This window comes from Rousettus aegyptiacus, unplaced genomic scaffold, assembly GCF_014176215.1.
Source record: "Rousettus aegyptiacus isolate mRouAeg1 unplaced genomic scaffold, mRouAeg1.p scaffold_m13_p_5, whole genome shotgun sequence".
NCBI classification, from domain to species: Eukaryota; Metazoa; Chordata; class Mammalia; order Chiroptera; family Pteropodidae; genus Rousettus; species Rousettus aegyptiacus.
In genome coordinates this window covers 54,688,033-54,699,029 of record NW_023416308.1, presented here as the reverse complement: position 1 = coordinate 54,699,029, position 10,997 = coordinate 54,688,033, and the positions used below count along the sequence as shown (strand labels likewise).

The 10,997-nt window shown below is 34.3% G+C and overlaps 1 protein-coding gene across 1 annotated transcript; it reads right to left on the bottom strand.

Annotated features, from left to right (window-relative positions):
- Nucleotides 1-296: 296 nt before the first annotated feature.
- On the bottom strand, nt 297-8,642 carry MMP12 (matrix metallopeptidase 12). The gene is made up of 10 exons (XM_016134026.2): nt 8,496-8,642; nt 7,327-7,544; nt 6,863-7,011; nt 6,649-6,774; nt 4,026-4,187; nt 3,394-3,517; nt 2,832-2,965; nt 2,315-2,474; nt 1,466-1,569; nt 297-878 (listed from the first exon to the last, which is right to left on the bottom strand). The coding sequence occupies exons 1-10, from the start codon at nt 8,598-8,600 to the stop codon at nt 763-765; spliced, it is 1,398 nt and encodes a 465-aa protein (XP_015989512.2). The 5' UTR covers nt 8,601-8,642; the 3' UTR covers nt 297-762.
- Between the last annotated feature and the right edge of the window lie 2,355 nt (nt 8,643-10,997).

Here is a 10,997-nt window from a genome sequence, read left to right as displayed (position 1 = left end):
TCATACATAGTCTGGAGAATGTTTTCTTGACTTGAGACCAAGGATGTAGGTGGCTTTAGACAAGTGGCCAAAACAAATATAACCTTTTCTTTCCCCAGTTGCCATATTTCTAGTCTCCCCTTGGTATAATCATGTAGGTACTTGTTTTATTTATTTAGAAGTAGGTCTAGAATTATTTTTAAAATACACATTCTATTTTTTAAGAAAAATTCTTAAAAATCAAATACTTTCTTTCAAAGTTTTTATTTGAACAATGTATATATATAATATAAATTATTAGCAAAGTCGACACTGACAACAGAATAAAATTATATTATCATCATAATTATATAATTTACTTACATAATTCTGACACTGATTGTTGTTTTCAAAGTTCTAGGTATAGTCTATTTTTTTACTCCAAAAGAATTAAAATGATATCCTTGCTGAAACATTTAATGATCAAAGAAACTAATCATCTCTTAATTTTAGTTAAGACAGAGAAATAATTACAACTTTTCAGTTCAAGGACATTAGATACCAAGATATTCTCTGGGCCTTTGAAGGTGTCTATTTTCAAACTTAAGAGCAGAGCCAAGTAAAAATTGACAATGAGGGTTTTCAAAATAAAAAAACTTTATGTATTTTGTATAATCACTAATTTCTCTATGGTCTATAGAGTTTACCTTATTTTATGCTACATATCATTCTTTAATGGTATTCTGGGCACATAACAAGCATCCAATAAATACTTATTAAACAATAATGAATTGACAAACACCCTTAATAATACTGTTTCTGACATTCAAACTTGACATTGTTTTTCAGCGTTTTGGTGACACGAAGAGATCGGACATCATATACAAGTATGTTAGATCCTTTATAAAAATAGTAGTGTTCTAAAAATGAAAAAAAAAATGGAATAGTTTAATGTCTACTTATTTCTTTAAAGAAAATATAATATAAATCTGTGTTTTTAGATTATCTAGATTAGATAAGTTCTGATTAGAGAATATAAATGTTGGTTCTCTTGGCTGGTATCTTGCCCCCAGATACCTGCCTATTACCAATCATTTCACCATTAAACATCTTCAGTAATTTTATTAAGAAGATTATTTAGTCTTAAAGGATAACTATTAAGATGCAAATATTTTTGAAAATTCACACTCCAGGTGGAGAACTCAGTGGGAGAAAGGAGATTGGGCCCAGGTAGGGCATATAGAGAAAGTAAGATGGAGAAAGTAAGAAACATGGAGATGGGAAGAAACAACAAAATATCTTGGCCTGCTCAACAATTTTGCTTAGGCTGATCTTTCATAAAGACATTCACAAACACAAACTAAAGTTTCTCTCATCCCACTGACAGCCCCAGTCCATGAGAACTTATGAAGAGTGGAAGGTAAAAAGTGCAAGATATAAAAGGCATAAGAGACTCAGTATTTTAAAAAGGGATTCCAATATTTTTATAGTTTATCAATCTACTCACTGTTATAATAGAAGACTCCATCAATTTTAGGCCCAATTCTCGGGAAGTACTTAGTAATCCATTTGGGATAACCAATGTCCATTAACTGTCTCCTCTCATCATACCTGAGCAAAAAAAAAAATAACCAGCAGTAACTCCATCAGTAGTGAATTTCATGACATAAAACTTGACATTTCATGACATGAACAACAAAATCTACCTTATTCTCTCCTGAAAGTCTGTTCTTGAAAGGCTTTAAACTGTACTTACAAGAAAATCAAAAACCTAAAAAATTCACTGATTTACTCCAAGTCTCTATAGGACTCTAACCCTAGGCTTTCTGAGTTCTAGTCAAGCACTTCCCCTATTCCTCCACAGTGCTTCCACCAGTATCTGGTCTTGCTTTCTAGAGCTTGATTGTCCAATTTTTGTTAGCAAAGAAGACCTTGCAGGATCAGCTGTCACTCAGAGGATAGTTTCCTCATTCTGTCTTCTTTTTCTCATTTTGTCTTCGGAGGACTTATAGAAAGGAATCTAAAAGTACATTCATCCTCCAAATTGACTGTAAAAACTAGGTTTCATTTCTACCACTATTTTCCAATGTGTTTCCACTGTGATTAAAAACATGATGTTTTATTTAAAGTGTTCCTTTAAAAACACATGATGTGTTATCTCATAAATTAGAATTCAAAATTCCAGAGAAAAGAACTTGGTTGACAGTAACTCTTCCAGTCCTATATTCTCTGGATTTCCCTTCCAGGAAGGTCAAAGATCTTTGGGAATTTGCATAGAAGCCTTCCTTTTGGAAAACTCCATTCCCTGCCTATTTCACAAATCTCAGGGGTCAAATTACCAGCCATCAAAATTCACCTCCAAAATTGATGATCTACAAAGAAGTAAGTCTTTTGAAGAAGTGGGTTAAAAACAGCTGCATCAATTTTTTTCACATAGTCAGGAAAGCCCAAAGAATGTATGCACTTGGGATAGTTTTGTTGTAGCCTTAAATTGCTGATTAACCAGTACTGATCATCTGTGAAGACAAAGAAAAAGGGTGCATTGGAATCACACAGAAAAAATCATTGAAATATGTACTAACTCACTACAAACAACGTCATTCATTTCCCATAGTTTCAAAATGTATTGCTCCTTGTTCTTAAACATTACCTGTCTCTGATGGTTCTATATTTTTTCCATAAGTATTACAATCTATATTTTACAAACTTTTATATATTAGTTAAGTATTTAAGCTATTTTAGGTTATAGCTTGAAGTAAGATTAATAAAACTTGGAGTGCTGTTTAAATTTATAAAAAGTAGTATTTCCTTAATTTATTTTCTTCCTTGAAGTAGAAAAATAGCTCAATAGCAAAACTAAACCTTGGAATTACCTTTAAAAAGAAAAACTTGTTTTCTGGCTCCAATTTCATAAGCAGCTTGAATGCCAGATGGTAATGTTGGCCATAAAGAGGAAATTAAACCAATACCTCTTCTTGGACTCTCAGGAAGCATCCACCAGAAGAACCTGGGATATAAAATATTTAACACATGTTAAAAATTATTATGGACTCAAGAATCATGAAGTGTGAGCGGGAAGGACTTGAGAAATGACAATGTTTCTTTCCATTATCTTCACATTTTATTCCATAGATGTATGTGTAGGAGCACCACAAGGAAACAATCTTAATTGACTCTTCGATAATAGCAATGATCCCATAAGCAAACTAGTACATGGAAATACCATGGAGCTTGGAATTAAGGGATCTAGGTTCTAGTCTGGTCCCACAGCCCATTCACCAGTTTTGTAATCTAAAGGAAGTCACTTATCCTTAAGGGTCTCAGATTTGAATCTCAAAAATGAAGGATGTTTGTCCTCCCTACCAAATACTAACCTTCTAAAAAACACCTTGGAACAGAGCCTTTAAAATTTGTCTGATATGAAAATGATCCTACCTGTCTTTAAATAAAAAGATTTTATCTCCCACTGTAGTGACAGCATCAAAGCTCAAATTGGGGTCACAGGCAGCCGATTCTGTACTGTTAGGATTTGATGGGGGTTGATACTTTTCTGGACCTCCTGAAAATACATTTCAAGAAGCATTATAAAAATATGCATTTTAGTTCATAAGAAGAAGAATTGTTCTTTAAAAAAACATTTAATTTTCTTGATGAAAAATACATAAAAAGAAACTTAAGATCTCTATAACATTTATAGAAAGCATACAATAAACATTTTTTTTCCCTCATGTGGTTCTGACACCATGGAGGAAAAGAATCTGTTCACTCTGGTTTTCTGGTCCCAGTTAGATTATTTCTCTGTATCTTCTTCAATAGACAACGGTATGTTGTATAGAAAAAAAGGAGATTTGAGGCCAGAAGACTCAGGTTAACATAGTAGGTCTTTTATGCTCATTTGTAAAAATTAAGATGATATCTGTGCTACCTACCTCACAGAGTTTTCTTTCATTGGGTTCAAAAGAGAAGGTAGATGTTAAAGTCTGGTTTAAATGCAGTTATCATGAAAACATGATACTCAGAAGAGTGAGTATTGTTATAAGGCAAAACGGTAAAGAAATTCAACTCACCATAGAGAGACTGAATACCACGTTTGTCATCAGCAGAGAGGTGAAATGTGTTGGGGTTAACATAACTGTAGTTGGGGAACATTATGGACTTTGGATCATTGGAATGTTGAAGACCCAAGGAATGGCCAAACTCATGAACAGCAACTAAGAACAAGTTGGTGCCTGAGAGGAAATCAATCAGAAGGGGAAAAGAGCAGTGAACTATATTGACATTTAGAAGACAATAACCCAGCTGAAATATGACACATGAAAAGGGAAACATTTGGGAATCCTTTACTTGGTTCTATTAACATTATATGCTTTGGCACTATTAACATTATATGCCAGATAATTCTTTGTTATAGATGTTTAGAAATCTCTGGTTTACCATTAAATTCAAGAAACAAACCCTTCTTAAGTTTTACAACTAAAAATGTCTCCACACATTGTTCAATGCCCCCTTGGCGGGCAAAATTGTCTTTGGTTAAGGATCACTGCACAGTCACACGAATGAAATATATTGTGAAAAATTCTGGAATAACTCATAGCTGTGTTCAATAGTTCTCACTGCCTCTAAATCATTCCTACTACATTATGCTTTTACCCTTGATCAGACTTGAATGGATATAAAAAAGTCTTTAGTAATCATCCTTTATTAACCCAGTATAAAGTTATATTAAGTTCCAGATTCTATGAGTCACTGAGAAATATACCACGTTATGTCTAATCCTTATATGATGAAAAGGACGTTACCAAGCTTCCTATTTACAGATGTGTACACAGTATCAGCAAGATTAATTGGCCAAATTAAGTGCTGACCCAAGATTTAAATACAAATTTCTTGGTCTAAAGCTCATTCTTTTACTATATTTGATTCTAAATGAAATCAAAGAGACTGCACTTACAATTTAGATGCATTTACACTGCCAAGTTATAGTCATGCCTATTCATTTATTCTGTATGTCCTAGAGAGCGCACTTTTGTAGGTAAGAGAGAGAGTTTTGTCCTTTCGCTCAAGTTTCTCAATTTCCAGAAGATTTGAATAGCTCCTGACTTATTTTTCACCTGTTTTCTAGTCTAAATGCCTTCATTTCTGTCTTTCTTTTTCCATGTCAAAACTGAAGCTTAAAACTGACTTGCCCAGAATCACACTCTTCTTAGTTGCAGAGTCTGGCCTTGAAATATGCTCCAGTACCCAAGTGGGAACATAGAGTCTACACCTCTCTCTTGTGGGGTATCTAGAAACATTCTCTCTAACATATGGGTTCAGTGACTAACTCAGATATGCTTTCACTTCTCTCAAATAATGACAAAGAAGCAAAGACTCTGTCATTCACTCCACTCTGCATCAGTTGGAGAAGAGTAGACAAAGATTTTTATAATTGGAACTAAACCTGAATTTATCTTATTCCCGATTCCTATAACACTTTGTATAAAAAACCACTACTGATGCTCATCTCAGAGTAATGGATTCCTGTTTATAGTCTGCTTCTCACTAGATTGTGTGCTCTTCCAGGGCAAGGATGTGTCCTTTTCATGTCTGTATCCAAACACCCCCATCCCATCACCTAACACCATAATAGAAACAGTGACCATTAAGCTAATTCTTTGTTCAGTTTACTATGTCAAAAAACTAGGCTGAGAATGAGCACTTTAAGTTAGAATTTCCATAAATAATTTAGCTTTTGGAAAACATAGAATCCAATTAAAAATAAGGCAACATGGACAAGTAGAAAGTATGCATTGAGATAAAATAAGAGCTAAGAAATGCATGCCGTGATTCCAGCTCTTCCACGAGCTAGCCAGTCTAAAACAAATAGCCTTTCTGCTCTATAAAGTATTGCCACCTAACCTGTGCAATATCAACCAGAGAGGGGGAGATGCTAAATAGAGTCTATTTTTAATGACTTTCTCTCTAATTATTTTCCACTTGAGTCAGTCATATAATCTAGGATTTCCAATAGAAAGATTAAGAAGGCTTCTGGTATGATGGTTTGAACTTTTCAATACAGTGATTCCTCCAAACAGGGGAGACTATTTATCTCCACCTTTCAACTCTCTGAGAGGAATGGTGAGTTACAGCTCCTCTGTAAATACATACAAATATTAATAAATGATCAGTTGGGCATTCTGAAATTTTTATCCCAGAATTACAAGTGACTACATGACCATATAACCTTGTGTTTTTCAACAAGGATCTCTAAATTCTCTATAGCATCATCTTTTTGTGTCACTATGAATCTAAGAAATAGTCAACATACAATGGATCATAAAGATAGTTGGTGTACACAGAATTAGTATCTGTGTTTGCTTGAGTTTATGGATTGCTTTGTTAGAAGTGATCATTGAATAACAGCTTTTACCTTTCCATACTATGGTTCTTAAGGTTCTTGAGTTCATACTAATGAACTAGCTTATCCTCGGATTCTTAGAACTGATCTTTGGAATAATCTAGTCCAATATCCTCAATTTACAGAGAGTGAAATTGAGACAAAATGTTATATTTTATTTAGTGGTAAAATTATAATCAGAACGAGTTTTCCCATCCAAGGTAGTCTTTCTCAGAGTGTGGCCATTCAACTGATGAAGTAATTTAGAATTTGTTAGGGTTTTCTTTTGCAGTTTTGTTTATTTATTTGCCTACCTTTAGAGTTTGCAGTCCACATTTTAGCCTCATTGAAATGTGTGTCCCCTCCAATACCAGATCCAGGTCCAAAAGCATGAGCTATGACTCCATCTTTGTCATTAAAAGGATATAAGTCTCCATGGTCTTTTTAAAAAGGAAAGAAAATTAGTCCTTCTATACATGCTATTGGTCATGTCATATAATACAGATGAAATACATCTAAGTTCTCTACCTCCAAATGCAAAACGTATCATAATGTCAGCCTCTCCTATGTCAATCTTTCTGAATTTCAGGGGTGTCACGTCACTCCATACTTGAAAAGCTTTCTGGATGGCATAGTCAACATCCACACGTTTCATGTCAGGAGTGTAATTATTGATTCTTTACCAGAAAAACAAAAGAGAGGAAAATATATGAAAACCATGTGTTAATTTTGTCATATTATTATACTTTATTTCTGCTATCATCATTGAAGAATGAATTATTTCATAAATTAATTATCCAGATTAAAAAAAACATGCTTTTTATATTACAGAAACATTTATCCTCTGACAGCATCCTCCTTAAGCAGAATATAATTTTATTCTCATTTATGATTTATAGGTCACCATCAAGAAAGATTTACATTCATAGAAGTTTATGCCTTTTGCTGTTAGACATCTGAAAAAGTAGAAAAATACATGGCTATAAGGTTACCTGTAGGTGATAAGACGTTTCTTCCATACTGGTCTTCCTTGCATTGTCTTGAAATGATGAACATCAGTCACTCCACATCGAGGCGTGTGCATCATGTTTAGAGTAGATGTGTCCAGTTTTCCAGTTACTTTTAGCCCCAAGAACTGCTGCATTTCCTGAATTTTATTCTCCATAAAGTTTTCATTGGTTTTCATTTTTGTCACTGGAATTTTCTCCATCTCAAAGTAATAAAAGTTTTTCAAGTACGTTTGGAAAAAAATACATTTAGTAATACACTAGTATAATATATTGCTATAAATAAAAGTTTCTGTTGGAGCTCTGCATATATGACTCAACTTTACACTTAGGCTTTTGAACCAGGTATTAAACAATTAATAGTAATGATTAAAAATTTAAATTTTTTTGTGCTGTCCAAGACGTATCACAAATTATTAGCAAGATTGATTTCTGGTAACTCACTGAAAACATCTTTATGTCTCTACCTCTTACAATTTGTTTCTACTTTTTAAAACCTATTTCAGCATCTAGCACATCATGGCAAAATTCAGTAAGCAACAAAATCTTTATTTTCAGAATGTACAAATTATTAATTTAAGTTGGGATAAAATTTTCTTGCTTAAAAATCAAAGCTCAACACAACGGACCACTATGACTATTTTAAAGTTAAAACAGTCCTAGAAAATGGGGAGATCATCTGAAATCATACAATTAGGGAAAAGAAATGAATTGAAAACATTTTATTTTAAAAAAATGCTCATGAAAAATATCTGAGATTGTGAAGGTATACAGTATTCTTGAATCACCATGGCAAACTGAAGTGGTTAAATTAATCAAGCCATTGTTCAAATCTTACATTATTAATTGGCTTTGAATGGCTAATGTAAAACATCATAACAAAAGTAAAACGTCAATTATTTTGAAGTAAAACATCTTGGCCAAAGCTTTTAAGTAGAAGGGACAAATTCATCTACCAATTCAATAACCATACCCTTTTCAAATCAATACCTCTCTCTCTTACATTTCTCTTTAGCAAAGAAAAATTCAGGGCTGAAAGCAAATAGCCTCCTAAACCAGTTTTCAAATAGTGATTTTCAAGATAAAACTGGTCAATGTAATAAATCTTAAAGACAAAAATCAAGCTGGATAAATTCTATCATGTTCATACTTACTAGAGCAACCTCCTCATCATTTTCCTTAAGGCTTATATGCTTAGTCAGGGAAACAGCTCCAGAAGTAGTGACCTGCAGGACAAGTATCAACAGAAGAAACTTCATTCTAAAGTTTTCCTGAATGACTGAACCGAAATCATCCCGTTCCTGTTCAGTCCAAGTTCCTTTAATGTCTCTCTTTATATACCTTTAGACCAGGCTCTGTGAATTTGAAATCCTTTGAATGACTCACAGTTGATATCATCTTTTGGTCTCAAAAACCCCAAACACAAGCGTGACCTTATTCTAGGACCAACAATGGGTCATTTAGCATCTAACCCATCAACAGGTCGATTAACAATGAAGTCATTACTCAGACAACTCAGAGTTATATTTTTTCAAAAGAAATAAGCCCCTACTTCTACCCACCCTACAAAATAAGCCATTATACTGAACACTTAAAAATATAAAAATAGCTTAAAAATTAATTTTTAGAAAGTTTAGCACCTGAATTTTCATTGTAATACTTCCTTTATATTCATAATAGGTGTAATAGAATTTTATAAAAGACTAAATTTAAAAAGTAAGATAAATAAAAACCTTTTACTAGAATAGAGGAATCCTTTCTAAGTTGAATCTATCTTCCTAGAGAACTGTGATATAGAGATTTCTCATTTATCAAGGAAAATTTCATAACATCATGATGCTTTGATGTTTGTTCTATATGTTGTATAAGCTTAGATTCTGTTTCTAAAGCTTCAGATCTCCAGCCGTCTGAGCTGAGGCCCAGTCCCAACTCCATAGCTGGATGGAGAGATTCCAGAGGAAAATTTCCCCACCTCCCAAATTGTCTGGAGTTGGCAGCATGAAGGTCAAACACTTCAGCTTTGGCAGATAGAAAAAGTCTGCCTTTAAAATCTCTCTACCTTCCTATTAGCTTCCTTCCCCCATGATCTAATTGTCCCCTTAATACAGAATCTGCCTTTCAGTCAATAGAGAATGTTTAAAGACTGAAAACATTAAAGAATCAAGGAAAAAACTACAAAGGTAGAAGTGAAAGCAGTAGGGCTACCTCCCAGTTTCACATGAATACTATGGGGTGAGGGTGGGGAGAGACACAAGTATTGTGTTATGATTCAGTCATTGCTCTGACCCATTGTCCAGGTGTGGGGAATGCTGGCTGCTCCTCAGCATTTCCTTGAGGTTGGGGTTCCAGGAGAATGATTCCCTTGATAAATAAAGGAAAGGAGGCCCTCTTCATTGTATCCACTTCTGCCTTTTTTCAGCTCCGTAATTTGACCTCTAGGACCTTCAGGTATTTCACTTGAAAATGAAGATAATAACCTTTGCTTTCTTCTGCTTTTGTGATAATTAAATGAGAGAGTGAACTATGAATATCAGCACATGCTATAGGTACTCACTAATAGTTACTCCCTTCCTCTTGGCCTGAAAGGAAAACATCTTGCATCTTAAGTTTGCAGCCAGGTGTGGCTCTAGGATTCATGAAGAGGAAGATCACAAAGAAGAATTATAAGGTAATCTTTTCAACTCAAAAATCATGAGGAACATGACAGTTTATCTAGAAAGCAAGAAAAAGTGGGATTTATCAGAAAATATGGACAGTGCTCTTTTTCTACCAGCAGAAATTGCTCCGTGGGGACAGCATCTGTGTTCTCCACCACTGTATTCCTGGTGCCTAAAGCTACCTTGAAGTTAGTAGGTGTTCAATAAATTTGTGTGAATGAATCTAGTTGGGGAATAGGGCCAAAAGGACATCAGTAATAAACTTCTTTTGTGGGAACAATCATTACACAGAGGGAATGTTTCTAACCCTCAATAAAAGCACACAAGAACTTGTCTTATCAATAAGAAACAATCTGGTTCTTGGAAGACTTTTCGGAAGTCTAGAAAGTGTAGGCAGTAAGATGCATGGTAAAAGCTGCCCGCGAGACAAAGGAAGTGAAAGAATGTTCTCACTGGAAGGTTTCTGAAAATAGAAAACTACATTTCAATTTTAATGGTCTTTGAGTCTGACTCACTAAATGTCCCAAGTCAGTTAAGGAGATGCGGGTCATATGGGCAGCCATAGGATGCTGCAGTGGTTGTAAGCTTAGGTTCTAGAGCCAAGTCCACCTGCTTTAGAATCTTAGCTCCATCATTTTATGACCTTGGGCAATCACTGTAATCTTTTTAAGACTTAATTTCTTGACTTGGAAAATTGGAATAATAGTAGCTACCTCGAGAGTTTTTATAAGGATTAAATTAAAATATAGAGAAAAATATTTGGCCTCAATCTGGACATACCTTTAGGATTCAATGACATTTAAAAGAGATTGATAATAGGGATGAGAAAAGAGGTCAACTACACGTTCGCACCTCTCTTCTGCGGTAGAAGGAACTACAAAAAGATTACGATCTTGAAACCAAGGGTCCTTATGACCTTGACTAAATTTAGCTTTAAATCTTAGCTCTAGAAATCACATTTCTCTCCCTCTCTCTCTTTCTCTGCCCCCTCCCCCCCCA